The 25,962-nt window shown below is 36.7% G+C and overlaps 3 protein-coding genes and 1 long non-coding RNA gene across 7 annotated transcripts in view; 2 read left to right on the top strand and 2 right to left on the bottom strand.

Moving 5' to 3' along the window:
* The first annotated feature begins 3,218 nt into the window (after positions 1-3,218).
* cart4 (cocaine- and amphetamine-regulated transcript 4) lies at positions 3,219-4,534 on the top strand. The gene is made up of 3 exons (XM_048200949.1): positions 3,219-3,660; positions 4,050-4,130; positions 4,238-4,534. The coding sequence occupies exons 1-3, from the start codon at positions 3,535-3,537 to the stop codon at positions 4,343-4,345; spliced, it is 315 nt and encodes a 104-aa protein (XP_048056906.1). The 5' UTR covers positions 3,219-3,534; the 3' UTR covers positions 4,346-4,534.
* A 2,104-nt stretch (positions 4,535-6,638) lies between these two features.
* LOC125275010 lies at positions 6,639-7,647 on the top strand. The gene is made up of 3 exons (XR_007186366.1): positions 6,639-6,764; positions 6,843-6,964; positions 7,310-7,647. It is a non-coding gene; the product is annotated as an uncharacterized LOC125275010 (long non-coding RNA).
* jtb (jumping translocation breakpoint) lies at positions 7,495-12,687 on the bottom strand. Of its 4 annotated transcripts, none has more exons than XM_048201620.1 (6): positions 12,532-12,687; positions 11,662-11,843; positions 11,538-11,578; positions 11,323-11,462; positions 10,986-11,065; positions 7,495-8,911 (listed from the first exon to the last, which is right to left on the bottom strand). In XM_048201620.1, exons 2-6 carry the CDS (start codon positions 11,763-11,765, stop codon positions 8,755-8,757), a joined length of 522 nt encoding a protein of 173 aa, XP_048057577.1. In that variant the 5' UTR covers positions 11,766-11,843; positions 12,532-12,687; the 3' UTR covers positions 7,495-8,754. The 4 variants fall into 4 exon arrangements, with proteins under 4 accessions (XP_048057577.1, XP_048057576.1, XP_048057579.1 ...); XM_048201619.1 differs by having other exon boundaries at positions 12,411-12,605; XM_048201622.1 differs by having other exon boundaries at positions 11,371-11,462; positions 12,411-12,602.
* A 3,858-nt stretch (positions 12,688-16,545) lies between these two features.
* LOC125275008 (potassium voltage-gated channel subfamily KQT member 4) overlaps positions 16,546-25,962 on the bottom strand; it is a 66,999-nt gene continuing 57,582 nt past the window's right edge. The window contains exons 11-14 of the mRNA XM_048201618.1: positions 25,487-25,586; positions 19,744-19,875; positions 19,519-19,657; positions 16,546-17,692 (exon numbers count right to left, since the gene is read on the bottom strand). Of these exons, the coding sequence (XP_048057575.1) occupies positions 17,489-17,692; positions 19,519-19,657; positions 19,744-19,875; positions 25,487-25,586 (575 nt within the window). The 3' untranslated portion in view covers positions 16,546-17,488. The remainder of the gene's footprint in view (positions 17,693-19,518; positions 19,658-19,743; positions 19,876-25,486; positions 25,587-25,962) is intronic.

The raw sequence follows: 25,962 nt of genomic DNA, 5'->3' as shown, positions 1-25,962 counted from the left end.
TATAGTAATAAACGATGGTAACTTTAACCACATTTAACACTACATTAGCAACATGCTAATGAAACATTTAGAAAGACAATTTGCAAACATCACTAAAAATATCATGATATATCATGGATCATGTCAGTTATTATTGCTCCATCTGCCATTTTTCGCTATTGTCCTTGCTTGCTTACCTGCATAAAGTCTGATGATTCAGCTGTGCAGATCCAGACGTTAATACTGGCTGCCCTTGTCTAATGCCTTGAACATGAGCTGGCATATGCAAAAGTCGGGGTCATACATATTAATGATCCCGACTGTTGCGTCACAGTCGGTGTTATGTTGAGATTCGCCTGTTCTTCAGAGGTCTTTTAAACAAATGAGATTTACATAAGAAGGAGGAAACAATGGTGTTTGAGACTCACTGTATGTCATTTCCATGTACTGAACTCTTGTTATTCAACTATGCCAAGGTAAATTCAATTTTCAATTCTATGGCAACCTTTAAAGTAAATATCAGATTTAACATGATGTAACGTTTTATTTTCAGTAAGACACTATTTTTAAGATAATATGATTAAATGTGGATTAGTTTTGTAACTTTAATAACCAGCTAGCAAGCGAATAGATTTCAGTGTATTACAAAGCCTTTTATATGCATACAAATGCCCTCATTTCTGTATAGGAAGTTAAACATGAAGCATAAAAGCAGTCTCAGCTCTGTTAATAAATGATAGTCAGAACTCGTGACTGAGTGAAGATGAATTCCCTATATGGACAAGTGGTAGATGTCTTGATCTGGTATGGATGATATGAGCCACTTATATGTTCTCAGATGAATACATTCATACCTTCACTGCTCGTTCTTCCGTTTTCACGAGTGTGTGAGCTTTGGCATTAGAAGAGCGGAGCTTTAATTACGAGCTGTTGGGAAGATGAGTGTCTCCCCCGGAGGAGAGAAATGAGACACGGTGAGGTGGTGAAATGTCAGAGATCTGACCGCACCTGATCAGAATGTAAGACATTGTCGAGAAGCTGTCTTCATCCTGTCATGGTCTGCTCAAGACATTATGGGAAAAACCTCCAGAGTCAAATAATGAGTATGAATTAGGAGAATTTGTAATTATTACAAATGAACTGTGTGATTAAAAATGACCTATAATTTCTGCGCCATATTTCTGTTTCTATGTAATTATTGGCTATGCTTGATTCTTTAGTTCATCTGTGTCAGGTATTTTACAAGATATACTTTCAATAAATGAATTACACGGTCAATTTAAGAGATAAAAGAATTAAATAAATGAATAAATATAAGATATATTCTGTAAATTGTGTTTCTTTTGACATCACATACTGTATATATATATTTAAGCTTGTGATTCTGTCATTCTTTTCAGCTCTAATCTGTAGTTTTCCATTGACGTTTTTCTGTCTGTTCATTTAAGATGCCAGTATACTCACATACTGCATCCCTGTTGTCTAACACAGAACATTTCACACACGTTTCAAGTAAAACTTGGCATACAAAGGTCAGAACAAGGCAGTGTTGGATGAAAATTGATCCATTTTTATCCTAAAGAGCACTGACAGAATGGATAGAGGTCATAGACATACAGCAGATATTCCATGACGAACAACATATGTGACCCTGGAGCACAAAACCAGTCATAAGGGTCAATTTTTGAAACTGAGATACATACATCATCTGAAAGCTGAATAAATAATCTTTCGATTGATGTACGGTTTGTTAGGACAATATTTGGCCGAGATAACAACTATTTGAAAATCTGGAATCTGAGGGTGCAAAAAAAAAAAAAAAAAAAAAAAATCTAAATATTGAGAAAATTACCTTTAAAGTTATCCAAATGAAATCCTTAGCAATGCATATCCACTCACAAAAATAAATTTTTTGATATATTTATGGTAGGAAATTTACAAAATATCTTCATGGAACATGATATTTACTTAATATCCTAATGATTTTTGGCATAAAAGAAAAATTGATAATTTTGACCCACACAGTGTATTTTTGGCTATTGCTACAAATATAAAGTTAAGAAATATTAATTTAATCTTCAGAATTTAGTTAATGTGTGTTAATATAAATATGAGTAATGTTTATGTTTATAACTGATACCAGTTACTCTGAAACAAGCTGATGAAATGAAGAGAATACATTTTTTATTTGCATTTCTTTCAATTTTTAAAAATTAAAAATATGATGATTAATTATTAATTATAATGAAATTGTCATTAATTTAAAAGAAGGTATAAAAGGCAAAATCCCCAAACTATCAGTATCGGCAGATATCACTCTGAATAATCGGCTATCGGTATCGGTGGAGAAATTTAGTATCGGTACATCTCTAATTTTTACATTTTTACTGGTTAACATAAGACATTTGGCATTATCTGGACCCACAAATATTGCATTACTATACCGTACATTATATCCATCATATAGTATTTTAATGTAGTACTGACACAAAAACTCTGTAAACTTGAATTTTTTTCTCACAGTAATTTTCATTTCGGGTGAACTATACACAACACATATTGTTACTATATTGTGACGATATATTGTTACACCCCCCAGTGACTTGATATATTTATCTTTATAGACAATTAAATAGTGAACATATTGGTTAACAGCAGTTGCCAATTAGTGGTGTGTAACCTTCCAGACGTCAGTGGAATTGACTGCCCACTCACAGTCACAGAGGTGATTCATAAAACCTTCCATTATAAGACCTGTCATTAATGCTCTTGTTTTTGACAATTTTACTGCATGCATTACTGTTGTAGACTCTTGAACTATTGCAATCACGACTTTTGATCAACAATGAACAGATGAAATGCTGAGACTGACTCTTACATGTGTATGAAATAATTGTTTATGGAGTAATTTTTGAGAGAGGAATGATTATAAAAACATACTGTACTTTCTAATGGTAATATTAATGTCACAAAGTTTCCCAGTTGATCAACATTCACTCTACACTCTTAAAAATAAAGTGTTTTCTCTGGTTCCATAGAATATTTCACATCCACTGAAACTTTCCAATGCACAAAAAGTTTCTTTATAGTGGAAAAAGGTTCTTTAGATAACTAAAGAAAGTTATTTTAAGAACTGTTCACTGAAACGTTAATTCATTCATTTAAAATGACATTATGCAACATTACGCCCACCGTTTTAGTCAATTTCAAACAATTGCATTTCAATAAACTAATTATACAAATTCTCTGCGGATGCACGGATCTATATTGAACGGATGTCAATGCGATGTCGTCTTTCATTCAGACTGACTCCCAGCTGGTTCTAGCCAACTGAACACGGATGTGGTGACGTTGCATGAATACATCAGGTAGCAGGAACACCGTATAAAAAGAGAAAGTTTCCAAGAAACCCAGTGAAGCAATAGCAAGCGGCAGCAAGAGCACAAGAGCCAGCGAAAACTTTCAACGCTGCTTTCGCTGATACAGAAAGTATTAAAGAAGATTTTTATATTTTAAATCCTCCTTTTTAACTTACTGACCAACGCATTCAGTACCATGGACAGCATCCGAGCGGCAGTTTACCTGAGCCTTTTCCTCTCGCTGCTTTGCGTCTGCAGGGGTCAGATGTCACTGGACAACCGGCTGACCACGCAAGAGGAGCAGTTCATCAAACGAGACCTGGTAAGAGGATAACTCGGCAAATACATTTTTAACCTGTTGATGTAAAAAAAAAAAAAAAGTTTTAGCATAATCCGAAAACCATTGCTTTTCACATTGATTTTCCCATTATACTAAAATTTTTACTATTTTACTACCTCAGAAATGCATCTTCACATTCTTCCCATTCTGCCAAAAACTTAATTCTGTCTTTGATGTTTTTCTGAGACAGCAATAACTTTTTAAAGTAGTGCATTTCCTTAAATTTTGCAAATTTCCTGACCAATAATTTGTGGTTAAGACAATTAAAAGCTTGTTGTTTTGCAATTTTGGGCTAAACAAGGTGTAAAAATGAAGTATAGTTTCTAGTTTCTAATCTATCTGTCTAATGCTTTCTCCCCGTTTGCGTTTAGGCTGAGGCGCTCGATGAACTTTTGGATGGAGATCAGGACAATCGGATATCTGTGGAGAAAAAAGCTAGCGTCATTCCAAGGGTAAACACATTACTCCACTTTTTTTCTTTTTCAGATTATCTTAGAAATAGCGTTTATGACCAAGTACGAGATGTTTAAAGTATCAAATGTGATGCACTTTTCCCTAGTGTGACGTGGGCGAGCGCTGCGCCATGAAACACGGACCGCGCATCGGGCGACTATGCGACTGTCTGCGAGGAACCGCCTGCAATACTTTCTTCTTGCGCTGCTACTGATGGAGCTCGAGCAACTCTCTTCTCTCTCAGGCTCTGTGCTTAGAAGCTCGTGACCGCAACCTCGTCTATTTAAGTTTTATTTTACGCGTGACATGACATGGGTGATGATGTACTGATACTGTTGTATTGTTCGTATTGACTATGTTTAAATGTCTTTATTTTCTGTTAATAAAATGTCTTTAAGGCTCATTCATTCTGAATATTGTCTAAATGAAAGGTGCGTCTATACATTCTCTGTGAATTTATTATTTAAATATATTTAATAAAACCGTAAAACACTGTTAGAACAAGGTCTGAGGAATATTATTACAGGGTTGCGTTATTCAATGATCAACAAGTGCCGTGATCAACAACTGAAATCCTGGTCATTAATTTGAATCATCATTAATCATTGGATAGCAGAGGTAATCCTTTAAAAGGCTTTCGGAGGTTCATCTCTTTGTTATGACGGTAATTTTCTGTTCGAGTTCTTCACGCGCAACCAAAAGTAGCCTATCTATGACGTGTTTATCACAGTTTGCCAACTTTCTTCTTAAAATTGAAAAGCGATAGCAAATCCACAGGCAAATGCGACTTTAGTTCGTAAGTGTCTTATGTGGTTACTGAAACGTTTGAAAATGCTGTTGAAACATAGGCTACATGATTGTAAAACGATTTTTTTTAAAATATTAAAACTACATTTTTGGAAGATCTGCGGTTGAAGAGCTTAGTCTTATATTCAGAAAAAGAACAACACGCTCTGTCTCATTAAATCCTCTTTGAAACAAAGAGGATTACTGCGAGATTTGTCCACGGGTTGGTCGTCATTATGAATTCAAGGAAATGTCGCAAACACGACGGGTCAGTTGCAAGTGAAATCTATCAACATTTAGCTAGCTTACTTGCCGCGATAAATCCTATAAAATCTCTTCAAACCGCTCTGTTCTATCAGTCGATCACAAGGTATGATCAGCCATAGATATGAATAGATAGATCATGCCACATTCGACGGCTCCAGACACGTCGGTACGTCCGCCATCTTGGAACGGTCAGGGTGTCGTCGTTGCTTGCTGCCCATGAGGCAATGACTTTGCACACAAAGGTTGTTACCTCACAAAACGGATTTCAGACAGACTTATATGAGGCAGCGTGATGGTTTGCTACAAATATATATATTTGCTACAAAAATATGATCTACAGCAAAAAAGAGAGAGCTTTGGTGAAAACTAAGCAACTATACTAAAATAATTTCTCACTAGAAATGAATATAAAACAATGGTCAAAAACTTTACAGACAAACTGACCACCAACTGCAACTTTCAGATGCCGTCTTTCTTTTTTAGCTTAACTGTCATGGAATGGAATGCACAATGATTGTGGGATATCAAAGGCAGTGACGGATAGGCCTACATCTATACTGCCTTTGAAAATCGATCAGATGATGGGATCTCAGGAGACAGGAAGCAAAGCTAATGTTGAATTTGCACATGCCCTGATGCATACCTTGCAATGCATTCTCTGAAGGTGGCATTTTTAAGATGCAGCCTAACACTGTGTCTAAACGATGCAACTGTTCATGCACACCAACAGCTAGAAGCTGTCAACACTGGACGTGACAAAGCGACCGTTGCAAATCCATTTTTGTCCTTCTTATGAGAAGTATCACACATGCTTGGAGTATGTCATAAATAGAACAAGGCATCAGTTTACTGTCAGGGATTTGTTGTGTCGCATCGCATCCAGTGTAGACAACATCACTGATTGATTATAATGGGTTCTATTATCTTTTGTCGTGTTGTAGACACGGTGTAAGAATCAATCATGCCACAACATTGCGCAGCTTCTGGTTGTGAATCTGCCGAGATTTAAATTTACAAAGAAATAGGATAACCTTTCACAGGTGAAAATGTGTTGGCTTGTGTTTTTAAATGTAGCCTACAGGTTTTTAAACTACTGTAACTTTTGTTACTGTTAGCTAACGCCTTCATCTTATTGTATTGTGTTGTTTTAGCAAATTATCTGCTGAAGTTTATTGCAAATCATGCGTCTCTAACTACGGTTTCAGAGGCAGAGTCATCCGGTTTTGACCGTTCCAATATGGCGGATGGCTTTCGTATCGCGGCCAATAGAAGCAGCCACTAATAAGGCATCTATGTATAAATAAATCTATGTGATTAACCACCTTATGCGACGTAGGAGCAGGTCAGAACCTTTAAGTCCAACGAGCCTCTGCGTGAAAACTCGAGCCGGACCCCTGGCGACAAGAGCAAACACTCCTACGTGACTCTAACAAAAAAAAAAAAATACAATGACAAATTTATCTGTACTTCTCGTAGCACTTCAGTGTGTTATATACATTTATTCTAAAATCAGTGGCGTGGATTCAAGACCGCCAGACTACGAACCGACTGGACCGTTCATTGACGACGCGACTGATGCAGTGAGTTGAAGTAAATTGCGCGCGTGTGTTTTTGGCTTCGAATTGTTAGATAATCGGAAAACGTGCTATCTATTTCAGACAAGAGATGTCAAAGAACATAAAGAATATCTTCAAAGAGAGTCGTGCCCATTTTGAAGAAAAAGTTCAACCGTCTTCCAGGCGTATGCAGACGTCTGAAAAGGAGGAGGATAACAATTCTGGTATTTATCTCGTTTATTATTATAAGTGACAAATACGATTGTCGTGTATATTCTGCAGGAAAGTCACATTACGCATGCACAATTTAGTATTTAAGATAGACATTCCCAAACTTTTTTTTTTTTTTTCCCAACACAAAGCTTTGACAGATATTTATTTTTTACTTTACTTAATTCATGAGATTTACAGTAATATTTTCGGTTGTCATTTTTTATTCTTGTTTTATTTTAATCAAATTCCATCCCAAGTTGGGAAACACTTGCTTCAAATCAATGTGCAGACAAAAATTTTGGTGCAGTTGAGAAGAATGTACCTCTTATTATTTGTCCATTTCTTCCTCTCCACAGTGTAACACAGAAAAGTTCTGTTCTGCATTGACACACTCTCAGCATGGACAAATCTGCTCCTGCCCAAAAGGATCGAAGTGCACTCATTTCTTTTTATGGAGTTTGTGATCTGTTTTTACTATCATTACAAAACACATTATATTCCATCATGGCAGAATCACTTGACAAACAAACTTAGGCACACAATTGCTTATTCCCATTTATTCCTCAGTTCCGTATCAAGGACAGGAAGTGTCACACATCTTTCATGAAAATACCCTTTACATTTTAGGTAGATCATTAAAATTGTCTACGGCACAAAGCCTGACAAAATTCACATGGTTTCCTTCTTAAATTGTGGAGTTTAAAAAAAACACCAATCAGCCTTAACAAAAAGGCATTACTCTGTCAAACCAATCAGAATTATAAATAAATTAATGGGGAAAAGTGCTATACCCAAAACCATGATGGCACAAAATCTCTTAAGTTCACTGCAATATCACCTTCAGTGACAAGTCATTGACACTATGTTGATAATTTTCTGTGAAGAGCTTTTAAAAGAAAGAGTAAGGTTCAACTGAATAAATCTTATTTTCATCCCAAGTCAGGTAGCTTCAAAATACACTATAACGCAGTCTTGCATCGAGTACAGAGCTGGTATTTTTGAAACCTGGCATTATGAACCAAGACATTTGTTCACATAACTGTATATAAAATATCTGTTTTCACTCAAGAGGGCAAAGACTGGAAGTAAAACACAATGACCGAAAAAAAAATTAAAACTTTAATACAGAGCACCTAGAAGTCTCTATAAAGGAATATACTGAAAACAAGGATTTAACAAATGACAACTGCACATATAAGATTAATTAAACTACTTTAGGTTTCTAGAAGAAACATGTCAATGTTAATGAATGGATGAGTGTCAGTTTGGAGGAAGTCAGGAAGTGTAGCACGTTCCAAAATTAACACAAAACAAAACTTTGATATCTACAGAAACTCACCCTGTCTAACATTAAACCCATAGCCATGAAACACAAAATGATGCCTTCTTTCAGGACTTTCACTATACAGTTCATTCTCAGTAACAAAATACTTGATGTGCTTTAGGAGTATTTAAAACATGCAACACACACCGCCATATTCTGTCTACACACACCACCTTCACAGCATTTGAAAGAACAGGTATATGCAGAGCTGTACATCTTCTGTTACAAAATCGGGACTCCTGTCTTGCATACTGTTTGTTGATTTGAATGGATGTTCTTGAGATTCACATCTAGTCCACTTAAGTTAAATCCTGCGCAGAAGCAGCATCCACCGGTAATGTCAGTTGTCCGTTCAGAGCTTTGTCTTTGTGCGTCCAGTAAGAATAAACCAGCGATAAAGTCTGGAAGCCTCCATGAACTTTTAGGTTCTTTGCTGAGAGTTTATAACACCCTTAACTTTAAGCACAGTCCGGTCAACTAAATAGATTCTATCTGTCTCCGAACCTTGTCAGAGGCTTTGCGGTCAAGTGAGCGTTGCCTCGCCACCACCACTATTGCAAACACAACAGTGAGAGCCAGCATTGTGCCCTCAAATTTCCAAAAGAGAAGATCCTCCATTTTGGTTGAGCGACAGCTGAATGGAAAACAATGAGAAAAGGGGAATTAAATTAGTACGATTTTTTCTGGAATACTGAAGGATGAAATATTTTGTCACTGTCAGGCGGAAACCTTGTATCTCCATTTTTCACCATTTTCATTATCTATTTTTTAATTTTTTTCATAAATCATTACGATTGGGCTATCTGTGGGTTTAGCAAATATTTAGCCAATGAAAAGTTTTGAAAAGAGCTCGTGACTAAAACTCCTAACTCCATTGGATCCTCAAACTGTCAGTCAAACCTCATGACTCCACCCACCTTTATTAAGAATGAACTTGTTTGCAATGCAAGGGTGAATAAAGAACTATTTGTTTGAATAAGTACAGTTCTTTACTCAAGAAACACTAAATATATAAAGACTGATGTTTTAAGTATCTGCGGAGCAGAGAAGAGTGGCTTAGTCTAGCAGTTGTCATCGAGTCACAGCCAATATTATCTTAAATAGCCTCTGTGTAGCACTTCATATTTTATGCATGAGATTTTGGCCAAATAACAGAAAAAAAACTGAGTGTCCACAAAGCTACAAAAGTAAGCAAATAATGCAAGTGTCTGACCATATATAAAGCCACAATATCAACTTTGATGACAACAGTGTTTAATTATTATTATTTATTTTTTTAAAGTGTTTTTTTCCCCTCATTTCCTAACAAAGTTGCGGTTTTGGAATACAAAGTTTCTGCCCAGCAGTGACGATGTCCTATGTTGCCATCCGAATTGCAAACTTAAACTTGCATGAAAAAAAAGGAATGTCGCAAAAATGATTGACAAATAAAGCAGTTACAAAAACATCACTTTCATGTAATTTAGCGCATTTAAGTTGTAGCTTTTGGTGAAGCCACTGTGATTTGAGATTTAGAATGCACAGACAAAACAAAGATACAATATCCCCAAAAATAACCAGGTATTGACCATATGCACGGTTACTTCCTGATTTTCATTAAGCCAGCTTGGGCATTTCCGGTGAACTGTCATTCTGTACTCGCTGTATATCAACACAAAACCATCACTTGCCAATAAACCAATTTTACTGACAACAATAACGATGAAGCTGATAGAACGTTTGATTAAGAAACGCAGTGTCTGTAATTAGACACGCAAACGCAACATTTTTCCAGAACTTCAAATGTTATTTTTAATCTGAGGACCAAAAACATTATTTGTTCATCCTTCTTAAGATTGTACCCATTTGTAAAACCGAACGTTTCAAGATGAAGGAAATCCAACATTTGATAAAAAAAAAAAACACTTTTATTAAAAAATAAAAAAGAATAACCAGCAGAGCATTTATTTGCACATATATTAGCCATTTTGCTGTAATAGTTTTTCACTCAGTTTTGCTTTTGAATAAATCTTAAATACTATAAAATCACTAGGTTTAAAAATACATTTTGTCAATGTGAAGTACTCACAAAATCTCATGAAAAACAATAACTTTTCTTGTGAATGAATGACACGCGCCGCACTTTCCCTTTGTAATCACAGCAGCTGTCAGTCAGAGCAGCGCAAGATCATGATTTCAGCACACTTGTGAAAACTCATTTTATTCAATGACTCTAACTAAAGTGCACAATAAATATTTTATTTACAGTGTTGATGCTATTTTTTTTTTTTTTTTTTCACACAAAAGTGTGAAAACTGATGGTCAAATTGAATTTTGCCGAGGAGGAACACTGAGGTATGTCTTCATTTTATTTTGTTTTATGACATCTTGGGTTTGAATAACTAAATTAATGCTATGCATAAATATTTAAGTGACTATATTCTGATTATAAACTACGTATTACACTATTTATGCTCAACACACCAGGAAGTGACACACCAGATGTTTTCCAGCTGGCTTATATTACTGCATTAGTTCTACAGAACGCTCCGTGCATATAGTCCATTGTTAACCGAGCTAGGGTGCATTTCCAAAAATCATCGTTAGCCAACTATAGTCGCAAGTTCCAGTGAATTGTGTTGGTAATGACAGAACTTGCTGCGACCATAGCTGGCTTTGGGAAATGGACCCCAGAATATGATATATATCATGTGCGGAGAGCCACTCACCTCTTGTATTCTTCTCTGTTAGACTTAGTGCAGTTGATCGTTTCTACAAATCCTGTTTGGCTGCAGGCTGGTATTGATTTCTGTAAAGAGCATTTGCAATGCAAGCAAAGGAAACTTTTCAATTCTCAAAACAAAAAATGCTATGCTCTTCTGCTGGAATGATCACAATTCACCATCTTTCAACACATACATACATGCATGCATAAACAGAATACTTTTATCCAACAAGGATGCATTAAATTTTATATTTTAATATTTCAAAGTGTTTTTGCTGTATTTTTGATCAATAAGTTCAGCCTTAGTGAGCTGTCAAAAGCATTAAATAAATCTTACTGACCCTAAACTTCTTAATTTGTGCATGAGTGTACATATCCCAGAAACTCACTGAATGGAAACCTTCGCATGCACTGCACTCTTTAGCCACCACAAACTCCTCCAGCTGCCAACATGGTGCTGACACTGCCTTTGTCACTGCAACTGCAAAAGAAAACATATGAACTTGGTATGCTCTAGCATTAGTCTTTGATGAAATCCTGATTTTTGTACAAGTACCTGTCGCCTTCTCATCGCTAAGAAGAGCTGCTCCAAACACTCTAGGAAAAAAAAGTGGAATGAGTAAACATGATCAAAGCTTTTGCTTTGCATTGGGAGAAAATTAATGTGAAACATTTCTCACCTGAGAGACACTAAGCCCCAAAATAAAGCATGCAGGGCCAGAATCCGGGGTCTCAGACACGACATGGGGATCCTACAGTCACTCTCCATCGCTCTGGTGCACATGCGCTTAGAAAGTAACACAACTGACGTTCACTGGCGGGTCATAGCTCAAAGTTGCTTTTCCTCAGAGCAGTGAAGTATCTACAAAGACACGTGAAAACACTGATAAAGACACACTGACAGGCGTTTTGAAGATTGACAATCTCATTACCTGGGCTATCACGTGATGAATCAAAAGCGACGTGTTCAAGAAAACAGAGTAATATAAACAAGTGTACGACTTATATTACAATGTTAGTAGAATAACTGAAAACCCTGAGGATGTTACTTTAAGCTACACATTATGTAAAACCTTAATAGCATAACAGTTGTTAGCTACACTACAGTTAACAAAAAGTAGCAAGCTACTCTAAAGCTAACTTGTTTTTTTAATTATACAACTACTAAAACAGTGTTTATCAATCAAAGCAGTGTTTACATAATCTTCGCTGAAAAATACCTACCGTTAAACAAACATAAACTCAGTGTTCGATACAAAGACGAAGAAACAACAACTTCCGCCGCATAACAAGCTAACTCTCATTCTGAACACATATAGACAGAAGTACGAGCGCTGATGAGCTCACGAGTTTCGTAAACACAGAAAGTGTGTTAAAGCTCCAACCAAACACGGTCCACATCATCATCAGGGAACGCGCAGTTACTCACCCGACATCATATTACCCGAACACCGTCTCTCCCGTGAGAGGATCAACGAAACACTTAACACTCATCGAGCACTATATAAACACACACACGACTGTTAGCTCTGAATACACCGTATTAATACCTTTATTTACAGAGACCTCTAGATAAGGGCCTGCCTGCCATAGTGAAACGGAGAGGATTACGTCACACCAGAATGTGGGTTTCAAATCAGATTAAAGTGTATCGCCCTCTAGTGGAGCGGCTCTCAATTTTCATTAAACTGTTAGTTCACCCAAAAATGAAAATAATGTCATTTATTACTCACCCTCATGCCGTTCCACACCTCTTCAGAACACAAATTAAGATATTTTTGTTGAAATCCGATGGCTCCGTGAGGCCTTCATAGGGAGCAATGACACTTCCTCTCTCAAGATCCATTAATGTACTAAAACATATTTAAATCAGTTCATGTGAGTACAGTGGTTCAATATTAATATTATAAAGCGACGAGAATATTTTTGGTGCGCCAAAAAAACAAAATACCGACTTATAAAGTGATGGCCGATTTCAAAACACTGCTTCAGGAAGATTCGGAGCGTTATGAATCATTTGAGCGCCAAAGTCACGTGATTTCAGCAGTTTGGCTGTTTGACACGATCAAGATTCGATACGCTGATTCATAACGATCCAGGCCTCACTGAGCCATTGGATTTCAACAAAAATATCTTAATTTGTGTTCTGAAGATGAACGAAGGTCTTACGGGTGTGGAACGACATGAGGGTGAGTAATTAATGACATTATTTTCATTTTTGGGTGAACTAACCCTTTAAATGACATCTGCAAACAAATGATGTTTGCATTTTTTTTGTCTAATTCTTGAACATTGCACTTATTGTTTTATAAGCCACTTAGTTTGATATTTAGTTTCGTAATAAAATGACAGCCCAAATACTTTTTGGTGGCGACTGTACTTCAGAGTTTTTACTGACACACCTAAACCCTTGCAGATTTGCTTATGGGTGATCATTAGACCCTATTCATTGTTATAATAATAATTATAATATATTTTATCTTACCATACCATATAAGTGCAGGCTTTATTATAGGCTAATTATGCAAAGACTTTTATATTGTTGCAGAAATTCTCTATTTCAAATAAATGCTGGTCTTTTGAACTGTTTTTAATATTGCTAATAATCAGAAATTTTCCTGAGCAGCAAATATTAGAATGATTTCTGAAGGATCATGTGACACTGAAGACTGGAGTAATGATGCTGAAAATTCAGATTTGATCACAGGAATAAGTTACATTTTAAAATATATTAAAACAGAAAACAGTCATGCTAAAATATAATAATATTTTACAACATTACTGTTGTTTTGCTGTATTTTTGATCAAATAAATGCAGTATTGGTGAGCAGAAGAGACTTATTTCAAAAACATTAAAACTTTGTATCAACCCCAAACTTATAGTGTATTTACAGTTATAGTTAAGTTTATTCCAGTTTGACAGTACGGTCCATATTTAAAGATAAAACACTCTCACAAACTCAAAAAATGATCAAAATATATATAAAAGAGCATTAAATAACTGTAAATTATTTATAGGGATCTGTTACACCTGTTTTTCATAAACAAAATCTGGATTTATTCATTTTTTACAATCACGTCAGAGTTAAACATACATGTTATAGATCAAGTTACCTCTCACATTAGCAGTTACCAATCATGTCAATGAGGAAAAAAAGTATTACTTAATGCCTGAAAGGTTCAGTGTTCTGTTTAAAGGGACAGAAAAGTTAGAGAAAGTGTGTAGGAAACAAGAACTACTGAAAACAAGTGTTTTTTTCTTCTTCAAATACATTCCAGTAGAAACAAATGTGGATAAAGGAGGATGAGATATGAAAAAAAGCATATATTTGAATCCGTGAAGATGCAAGACAAAAGTAAATGTAGAAAATTCTGCTTAAATTGTGAACTCCAGTTCTGTCCATTAGAATGATGAATTAATGCTATGACAAGTGGCCTAAACAATCTCTTAGGTCCACCGTTGTACCGTAAACACATGGTCAGTGTGCTCTAGCTATGTCAGTAAGGCAGAGGAGTGCTGTATTCCCTACAACCCCCTCCATGCTGTCTGTTACCTGAACTGCATGTCATATAAAGCTAGATCCTGTCCCATAACTGCATGCATAGATACTAATGTCAAGATCATGCATCAATGCTCATCTCAATGACTTCTCCCAGTTTACTCAATTCTTCAAAATAGTGGCGAGTCTGTACATGGCTGAGGTTAAGGTCACGTGTGAGACGACACTGATCGAATGATCAGACGAGAAAAATAATGCATGATAAGTGTTTAATCGTGCCAGAAGGACCTTTGACCTATTGATCTCTATGACCTCACATCTATCTGATGTGAGGTCATAATATGGTGAAAGATCATAGCCTTAAAGGGATTGTTCACCCAAAAAAAGACAATTCTGACATCATTTTCTCACCCTCATGTTGTTTCAAATGTGTATGGCTTTAATAGGGTCCATGACTTTCATTGTATGGATCACTGAGAAATATCAATCGTGTTCCACAGAAGAAAATTAGAGCAACAAAAATGACAGAATTTTAAAGAGGACCTATTATGCCTTGATTTTGTTTTTGGGCTGTACTAGAATATGTTTTCATGCTTGAATGTTAAAAAAAAACATTATTTTTGATGTACTTGACATTGTTGCAGCTCCTCTCTTCCCAGTCTGTCAGTAACGCTCTGTTTAGCTACTGTCTCCATGAAGCCCCTCCTTCTGAAAAGCACAATGTGCTCTGATTGGTTGGAGCTGGACCAGTGTGTTGTGATTGGTCAACCGTTTCGAGTTGTTTGGGAAACGTCACACCACTTACCATAACTGCGAGTTTCAGCACACTACTAACTCACTCAATCAGGCCCCGCCCCTTTATTTTCCATATGCCTTGACCGGGAATTATTTAAATGAGGAATAATGTGACATGTTCATTCCCGGAAGGAAACTCAAGACTACAATGGAGGCATTTCAGGGAGTTCAGTGCGCAGTGATATAAAGAATAACTCCCTTTGGACTGACATGGTGCTTATTTAAGGGGTGGTTGATTATGATTTCACTTTTTTAACTTTAGTTAGTGTGTAATGTTGCTGTTTGAGCATAAAGTTACAATATTTTCTTTTAAAGAATTCCCTGTTTAAGGACTACAACAAACTTCTTCCCAGGTTAGTGACATTTACATAACCGTAAAATTTACATAAACCCCGCCCCCGAGAACATGCAACAAAGTGGGTGGGGCCACGTTGGGCTGCTTTAGAGAAGAGGAAGAGTTGTGGTAGCAGAGAGTTGTTACCATGCCGTCATTTTACGCCGGACTGCTTCATAAACGAGGGTCAATTCAACGCTGGATTTGCACAAAAGATTAACATGACGGCACATGCTAGTGGATGAGTTGAATCAACTCCACAGCAACTACATAAATGTATCCACTAACCATTCAGAAACGTCCAGTTTCATTCTAAAAGTTGTACCTTCTTCCTGAGTCTCTCCATCAGTGTCGACTCCGGTTTGAACAACGTAAGGCTGAACACCGTTACTGACAATCCTCATTTTGGCTGCGTGAGATTCTCCAGCTTTGTTGTTGTTGAGCAACCGAAGCGCAAGCTGTTAAAGCTCCGCCCTCTTCTGGAAAGGGGGCCGGGAGCAGCAGCTCATTTGCATTTAAAGGGACACACACAAAAACGACGTGTTTTTGCTCACACCCAAATAGGGGCAAATTTGACAAGCTATAATAAATGACTGTGGGGTATTTTGAGCTGAAACTTCACAGACACATTCTGGGGACACCAGAGACATTTCAAACAGCAACATTACACACTAAAGAAAGTTGAAAATGTAAATAAGCATAATAGGTCCTCTTTAATTTTTGAGTGAATTATCCCTTTAAATCTCAACTAATCGAGAGTCATATTTGGGGAGAAGACAGACTTCTTTTGACCCACTTATTGAACTGATGCACATGCAGAATGAGGAGATGGGCTGCAAGGCAGAGAGGCTGAGGATCAGAGAGAAGGCAATAAGATCAGCCTCTATAACTAAACTTGCCTGAACTATTCAAACTATTAACATGCACTTTAATGCTGGCTATTTAATCAAAGAATATTTTTATTTATTTGATGTTCTTGGCTTTTTTTTGCATGGTGGGCTTCTGAGAGACGATGCAGTGGCAGGGTGCTGTCGCAGAAGAAGAGAGGGGGCCTGAAGGCCTCACATTTTGAAGTTCCTTCCTTCCTGAAATGCCAAGAGAAACCATGCAAGATAAAAATGACAGGAGATGATGCTTTGGTGGAAATACTGTCCGTCGGTCCGTCATGCCGTTCTTTACAGCAATCTGTGACGCCGTTTTCTCAGAGGATATGTCAATGATAAATAAAGGAAGAGTACTGGATGCAGTACATTCATTGTGGCACAAGGAGTCTATTGCATCGGGCCAAAGTTTAAGGCCGAGAAAGAGAGTCCGAAAATCAAGTTCAGTTCACAATGCCCTGATTTCTTAGAAAAAAAGACAGAGAGAAAAATAGAACTGCTCTGGGGGCCTATTGATTATCAAAAACTCAACAAAACCAAGAAACAATATTGGCACAGAGACTTCCAAAAAGAAACACCATCAATGAAAAGGTAAAAGGAGCAGTCAAGTGATTCGTCCCCTCCTATTTTGGAAGACTGATAAAAAGCGATGGTCTCAGCTAAAACTCTGCCATCGAGTTCAAATGTTCAACACAGAACCTCAATAATGTCTTCACCACGTGAGGATGTTTCTCTAAAACTTTCCTGAATCAGTTGAAATAAAAAGAAGAAAGATTCTACAGGCACGTTAAAATAAAAACACTGCGGACATTGTGAAATATAAGAGCATAGTTTGCAAGGCGTAGTCTAGAAAAGTAGGCCAGAAGCCACCATCCACTGTGCAAAGGATGAACCCATGCAAGGATACAGCAGTTGTTTAGAGGAACTGTGCTAGATTAGTGTAGGGAGGTATTTAGACTTTGGATGATTTGTCTGCTGCTGGCTGGGTCTCTGGGGGTCATTCCATGTTGCCACTGTCTGAGTGGGAGATATTAAGCGTGTTTGCAGATGGGAACAGGTCGCGTTGATCGGTCGGACTGTGGTAGTCAGAGGTCAAGTCCGGCTCCAGCAGGGACGACAGGGTGAAGTGGGACGAGCCCTTTTTCAGGCACTGGGTGTAGAAGTTTAGTAGCAGGTCCAGCTTGTTTTCGATGGACTGCACCTGAGGGGGGAAAAAGGGATTGTGGTCAACTTATAACAAGATCTAATGCTATTTTATGATGATTTAATAATGAGTCTGGAATATTATTGTATCTCAGCAGTTTTCAAAACCGCAATGGGCTACAGACAAGGAAGAAAAACACTTCACACTGCAAGCCTTAGTGTTCAATTCTGATTTATTGCTCAGATCTGATTGTGTTTTTGTTTGGCTGTTCACATTATTTTTTAAAATGTGGACAATATCAGATTTGAGGGTGAACTGATCACGGTCTCCAACTGGCTTGTACAGTACAGTCCAAAAGTTTGGAACCACTAAGATTTTTAATGTTTTTAAAAGAAGTTTCGTCTGCTCACCAAGGCTACATTTATTTAATTAAAAATACAGTAAAAAACTGTAATATTGTGAAATATTATTACAATTTAAAATAACTGTGTACTATTTAAATATATTTGACAAAGTAATTTATTCCTGTGATGCAAAGCTGAATTTTCAGCATCGTTACTCCAGTCTTCAGTGTCACATGATCCTTCAGAAATCATTCTAATATGCTGATTTGCTGCTCAATAAACATTTATGATTATTTTCAATGTTGAAAACAGTTGTGTACTTTTTTTTTTTTCAGGATTCCTTGATGAATAGAAAGTTCAAAAGAACAGCATTTATCTGAAATACAAAGCTTCTGTAGCATTATACACTACCGTTCAAAAGTTTGGGGACAGTAAGAATTTTTATTTTTATTTTTTTGAAAAGAAATTAAAGAAATGAATACTTTTATTCAGCAAGGATGCATTAAATCAATCAAAAGTGGCAGTAAAGACATTTATAATGTTACAAAAGATTAGATTTCAGATAAACACTGTTCTTTTGAACTTTCTATTCATCAAATAATCCTGAAAAAAATATTGTACACAAATATTTTGTATAATTGTACACATTAAATGTTTCTTGAGCAGCAGATCAGCATATTAGAATGATTTCTGAAGGATCATGTGACACTGAAGACTGGAGTAATGATGCTGAAAATTCAGCTTTGCATCACAGGAATAAATTACTTTGTCAAATATATTTAAATAGTACACAGTTATTTTAAATTGTAATAATATTTCACAATATTACTGTTTTTACTGTATTTTTAATTAAATAAATGTAACCTTGGTGAGCAGACGAAACTTCTTTTAAAAACATTAAAAATCGTAGTGGTTCCAAACTTTTGGACTGTACTGTATGTACAAAAAAACAATAACAAGACGGCAAGCAGCATGCTGTCATAAGGACGTAAACATAAAATCAGCCTTTAACGCATTCATTTATAAGCTGTTGTGCCGCAGAAGTCTGCAAATTTGTGCACAAGCTAGTGATGGGAGAAATGAAGCTTTTCAAAGCTTTGAATCAATTGAACCAGTTGCATAGCAAAATGATTCACTGTTTCGAATCGTTTGAAACACCACACGCTGGTGACACCTGCTGGTCAGAACGGTGTAAATACAACAAAAACTGCCTAAAAACAGCCTTACCCATTGCAAATGTTTTACTGAAATTATTGATAATACTTTAACAATGCTGATAATAAGAAGAAATGTTTCCTCAGCATAATAGAAAGATTTCTGAAAGATCACGTGACACTGAAGACTGGTGAAAATTCAGGTTTGCCATTACAGAAATAAATTTTAAATTTTAAAAATATATTAAATTAGAAAACAGCTTTTTAAAATTGTAATAAAAATGTAATTGTATTTAAAAAAAAATAAAGTAAAAGCAGTAATATTCAGAAAAAATATAAAATGCTATAAAGATAAGAGGCTTCATTCAAAAGATAGATACGTTACCTGTTTCTCCACTTTCATCACTCGTCCCATCATGCTCAATTCATCCATCTGATCCAGTTCAGGGGGAGTTTTCTCTCCTTTTTCAGGCCTCACCTTTTTATCTGATGGAATGGATCCACGGCCTATGATCTGATCCACCCTATAAAGAAAAACACTCTTCAGGAAATGTTTTCGTGTCAAGATTAAAAGCTGTTTGTGGGAATGATGAGAGTTGACTGATCACACCTCATCTGCAGGCTTTTGATTCTGCCCAGCATATCGAGGTGTCCTGCTGAATACTGCTCAATCACATCTTTCACATCATATGGCCGCAGGGTTTCTTTAAACTTCCTCTTGGCCACCAGGAATTTCAGAATCCTACATTCACATGAAACACAGAAGCACGTTAGAATGACCCAGAATGTAGGCAGAATGACACAGAAGCCTCCATGGCATTACAGGAAAGATAAAACAGGAATACTGCAAACAAAAGCAAACAGCTGTGAAACGAATCACAAGATTAATAAGTGTAACAAGATTAATTACAGAAAGGAGCCTTATCAATTACATGAGTGACTCATGAACAGTCAGCGCAGCTCATCCCCCTCCTCACGGCTGGTAATTATTCTGACGATGACTCTCTCGTTACGGAGAGGGAAAGCGTGGGCATTATCTATTGTGTGATGTAACCTCTATAGGAACCAGGGAAAAGGGATTTTTCCCCCCACGTCATTATACTGTAGCGTAAGCATAAGACAAATGACAATGTTAAAAACTAGATTTATGCACTAATGTATTTAAGCTGCAGTAGACAATCATTTGAAAAATGAAGAAAAAACATTCGGAAAAAACTACTGCATTTGTCCCCCACAAATTTTCAAATTATGCTTTTTTTCACCTCACGTCAAGCTAATTTTCTTTTTTATTGTCTCCTCTGAAACTCTGATATCATAAAAATCTCAGGTTTAAAATAAAATAAAAAATTGGCTTTGCACACTAATTTTCATATGCATTAGGAGCAATTGCATTAAGTAGTAATTTATTTAAATAAGTGTTTTTAAGAAATATCACCTTTCACAATAAAAACATGGATATTTTTTCATTTATATATAATTTATTTCCTGTTTTATTACACAATTTTAAAATGAGTATTCCCAATCTGATATATACTTTCTAATTGTGTTTTTGAGGCAACTTGTAAAACAAAAAATAGAGAGGTTTTTTTATATTTTCCTTTAAAAGCTATTTCTAAGGTATATCTCATATTTCAAAATATTTTTGTATTTTTTTTTTTACCATGTTCACCTCTAGTCTCTCAGCAAAAGGCTGAAACACAAGCTGCGATGTCCCTACAGAGGACATGCATAAAAATAAAAGTCTTTTTACACTCAGTTGCACAGTTATACTCAGAAAAGTCACTGAACTTTTCCTAAAATACAATACAGAACCCTTTAAGATTCTATTTAGAACTTTTTCTTCTTTCTCCTATTTTAACAATCTAAGGGCACGGTAAGAAGCGCATGGCGCAGATGCACTTAGGGCATGTCCAAATCCTGCTAGTTTAATGACGGAAAAAATGGTTGGTGCACTAAGCGCATGGTCTAAAAGGGTTGCACCTAGTCTCTTAATGAGTCATGGGTGTGTTTTGGCCTAACGTGCAATAAACCAATCAGAGTGTCATCTCCCATTCTCTTTAAAAGCCATAATATCTATTGTGTGATGTAACCTCTATAGGAACCAGGGAAAAGGGATTTTCATCTCCCATTCTCTTTAAAAGCCAGGTAACACTTGCACCATGGCAGATTCGCTATTTACATTGCAGAATATAGACACGCTCAACCTGACGAGTCAGTTTAAATACATGTGTGTATTGCCACGATTGGTCAAATAATTAGCCAATTTCATTCGCCAATACTGCAAATAGGTAATTCTGATACATGCAATGACTATCCATTATATCTTTACGCACACAATAATGATCTTTTACATTGTAATCCTTTTATTTTTAATATTTAATATGTTTGTGAGCTGCTGCACGTCCCTGTGTGTGTAACAAGCAAGATTGTATGCGAGTTGTGCACCCGCCTATAGGCGCATATTACTAACGGATAGGGGTGGGACCGATATGGCTTTATCCTTCTCTGTGCGAACGAGAATAACGCTGCGCCAACAACAATATAGATTTCAAAGCGTCCTAAAGGCGGTGCTCGACTGAATGAGGGAAACGGCATTGAAGAAAAAGAGGTTATTAACTGGCGGACAGCAGAGTTAAAATAGATGCCAGGTTTTAGTTGGTCAGTGGCCTCATCTTTGACGTTCTTCACCGAGCGCTTAATAGGGAGCATTTGAAAGCATATATTAGGGATCCTCTGAAGACGCCTGCTTTCGAACGCTCCCGTGTATATCTAAGCACGTCAAAGGGTCTGCCCTGGTGAACAATGCGCGTGAAAAGACTGAACACATTTGAGACGGATTTAAATCTCGTCAAACCACTTCAGGAGATCAGACCAGACGCCCATCTAAATGGGTTGTTGAAACTATAAATTTTACTTCTCCCCAAAATACTAAAACTGAACAGATGGGCGCATCACACATCGAGTCTCTTCAGCATGACGCGCAAACTGCCGCATGAAAGTGAAAGTAAGTCGCAGACGCATAACACACAATTTAAAAAGTAATGAGACAACGTGCTGTTGCCGCTCTCTCCTACGCTGGACGTAAAAATTATATTTCTTGCTTTCGGTGACTGTTCTATTAAATGTTGGGCTGAAACTAGCAAAAGACCAATATCGCGATGTATCATTATAGGATTGTCTAGCGAACACAGAATCGCTGACTCGCGATATTATCGTTATCGTTGCCTGGCATCACATTACACCGCGTGTATGATTGGGCCCTAAGAGTGTGTGAAAATCTCTAAAAACCCAGTCAGACACATTTATGCAACGGATATGATCAATTTTGGTCTTATTCAGACACCAAAAATTGAAGCGAATCTTTGACACTGTTTTTTATAAGCAGGATACCAGCTGAAAATACACTAGACATCACTGTATCCACTCGAGCATGAGCGGAGATGCCCTTGACCGCCACAGTGCTTCATTTTTCACCCAAAGTGTTTTTCCCTCAGTTGTTAGTCAGAGACAGGTTAACCCTCTCTAAATCGGCATTGATCCCTCTTATCATTGCCTCAGTGCACTATCAGCCCTGCTGGCTCAACAGAAAACTGAACATGTGCAAACATGTCCGCTCAAACTCCATCACAGCAGAGGATATCCTGTCTTTAGTATAGAGGCAGTTCATGTTTAATAAGTATCCACTCTCAGAATACAACTTTAGATTCATTATCAACCAGCAGGGGGGGAACCGAGCTTGGACAAAAGTATTTTACTCGTGCAGGTAAATTCTACACACTGAGGAGGACTTTATTTTTTTATTTAATTTTTAAAAAAGAGCTATTGTTTTGCAGGAACAGCTTGCGTGTGCAACAGCAAATGTTGAGCTGTGCATCTCTGCCCGGGTGATGGTGCAATTTCAGTCGGAGCTCAGAAGAAGTCCGCAGCTGGTCCACAGCACACGTCAAGCTCCCCCACAGAACAAACAAGTTTCTTGATGACTCTAGAGTTTAGGCTTTTTGCTGTCTGTATGTATTTTTTTCCTGTATTTTAATTTAGCAGGTAGCTGCATATTTTGTCAGGGCGGGTCTCAGGTGTGGATAAAAGAGAAGGTAAGGAAAAAGAGAAGGAGAGGCAAAGGAAAAAAAGAAATCCCATTTATTTCCATCCTCCAAGGGTTTCCTTAAAATGCTGACTCGCTCCCTCGATGGCAGCGCACGGTATGGGTGTATCATCATTATATGGTCAGCTTTAGAATACCCCGGTCCACAGATGCATTTGAGATGGAATCTCTAAGAATAGCTGCATGAACAAATATCAGCCTTCATACGTTATCTGAGGTAGGGATTAATGCAAGAGAACATCCAAACATGCAGGAATCTTCAAAAGAAATGTTTTGAGAATAGAAAATGTTTTTAGTGATCAAGCAGACCTAGTTCAGGGCAGTCCTTTAAAAGCTTTGCAAGGTGTGATCTTCCAGAACCAGGAGAAAAATAAAATAAAATAAAATAATTATTATTATATTTCAAACTGTGCAGGGTTTATTTGAGGGAAATCATTTTTTTTTAGAGCAGATTGTTCTGTCCTAAGCCTGAATAGCACACCCTACACAGCAGAACACTGATAAACTGTGGGCCTTCCACAAAAGTGAAACCTCAGCATTGTGGTGAAGCTAAAATTTGCCTGTTCCTTAAGGACATCAATCTTATCGAGGGGCTCTTATGTAAAACACAGAATCTTCTCGCCCAGATAACAGGAAATGATGCACCTGTGAGTATGTACACACCTGGAGCTCTGCCTTGAGAATCTGTTCAGCCAATGTGACCCAATCACCCATGCTGTACTGGTCAGGATGAAGGCTTGAAGATAAGAGTTTTCTCAGTACGGGTGACATTCACAGGTGCAATATGTGCAAGGTGCAAAAAATGTACTTTCATGCACATCTACATATGGGTGATTCTTCAAATAGATACATTCTTCTCTGTTTTCTTGAAATCCTGAAAAATTAAACTTCTTCAAATTTTGTTTGTATTATGCTAAAAAGACCTAATCATGGCCTCAATCAGCCGTTAACTATTTTGGCATAATGTGTGACTATGTTTGTGATGCTGATGACATGTAATGACATTTTTACTGTTGACATGTACATTTATGCATTTGGTGGTTTTATCCAAAGTGACTTGCATTGCATTCAGTGCAATTGCTGTTTCTGGCGCCATGCTCTACTATCCCAGCTACAGGAGCTACATGAAAATGTGAATTATTATTATTATTAGGCAAGAGTGCACCATAAAAAATGCTGGGATAAAAGCTACCCAAGTTGGGTTGAAAATGTTTTATTTAACCCAACTATTGTTTAAAAATTACTATATGGCTGACTTTAAATGAACCCAAAATAGGTTGGAAATTAAAAATCAGACATAATCACTAGAGGCAACAATAATTTATAGATAAGCATACATGTTTATTATTTATTATTCATTTATTTCATTTATTAAACAACAATAAATGTTCATTTCCAACATATTTTGGGTTCATTTTAAGCAAGCAATAAATTGCAAAGTTTTAAACAATAGTTGAGTTAAATAAAACTACCCGGCTGGTTGGGCAAACATTTAACCCAACCGCTGGGTTTGTCCATTTTCAACCCAACTTTGGTTGTTTTTAATCCAGCGAACTCAAGCCCCATCCTGCATTTTTTCTTGTTCGAGAAGCGTTTCACATATAGCTCACAATGGGGGAGAAAAGACAATCGCAACTTTCATTTCATTTCATGTAAACAACTCTAATAGGTATTTTAATAGGCAAATATAATATACATACATATATATTATAATAATAATACTCTTAAAATTAAAAAAATAGTCAAAAAGCTTGAAGCTATTTTATTCTAACTTTTCAAACCAGAATGATTGTTTATTTTTATATTTTTTAAGCTATTTTTATTTAAAATCATCCTAGTGAATGTCCCCTATTTGAAGAATCACCCAATTCACATCCTTTACTGACTGAAGAAGGTTGCTCTTGCTGCACTGACCAATCAGCTTCTCAGTAAGAACTTGACAATATTTTTAGAACATCTTGTATTACTTTCTGCTTGTTTAAGCAAGAAGTAGGAACCACAACTGAAGGTTGCCCTGCCCTCTATGAGTCTAACCCCGCTTTGTCTCCATAACGGTCAACTGATGTAATTGCACCGTGAAAAGGTCATGGCTGACGGAGCAGATTTTATACTGAGGTCCCTTTTGCAAAAGACCAACCGTTCATTCAAACTGAACGGCATGCATGGTGACATTATCTGAGAGTACTTGGTCTTTAAGTGAACTATAGCGGTCTGTAGAGCCGTGTGGTGGTGTATTCAACTCCAGACTCACCTAACGGCTCGAATTAGGGTCTTCACTGCTGGAATCACATCATCCATGGCGACGTCACAGTAAGATTTGTCCTCTGTGTGCTCTTCTCCTACTCCCTCCACTATGAGAGATCAATCAGTAATGAGAGGAGGAAAATGTACACTACCGTTCAATGGTTTGGGAGCAAAGGTTTTTTTTAAAGAAATTATATCTTTTATTATGAAAGGATGCATTTGATTGATCAAAAGTGTCACTGAAGTGCCAGTAAAAACATTTAGAATGTTACTAAAAAATTCTTTTTTGTTCTTTTGAACTTTCGGTTCATCAAAGAATACTAAAACATTATATTTTAGATTTTTTTATTATGGCATTTATTATTTTTTATGCTTTATGTTTTTAATTAATTTATGAAGCCACTGTTAACTTTATCATTACTATATTGCTACAGTATATTATAATGCTATTATATTTTGTGCAGGCAGTTTTTTGTTGTAAAT

Source organism: Megalobrama amblycephala, linkage group LG9, assembly GCF_018812025.1.
Source record: "Megalobrama amblycephala isolate DHTTF-2021 linkage group LG9, ASM1881202v1, whole genome shotgun sequence".
NCBI lineage: Eukaryota > Metazoa > Chordata > Actinopteri > Cypriniformes > Xenocyprididae > Megalobrama > Megalobrama amblycephala.
Note: the sequence above shows the minus strand (reverse complement) of the source record. Positions and strands in the feature narration are given on the sequence as shown.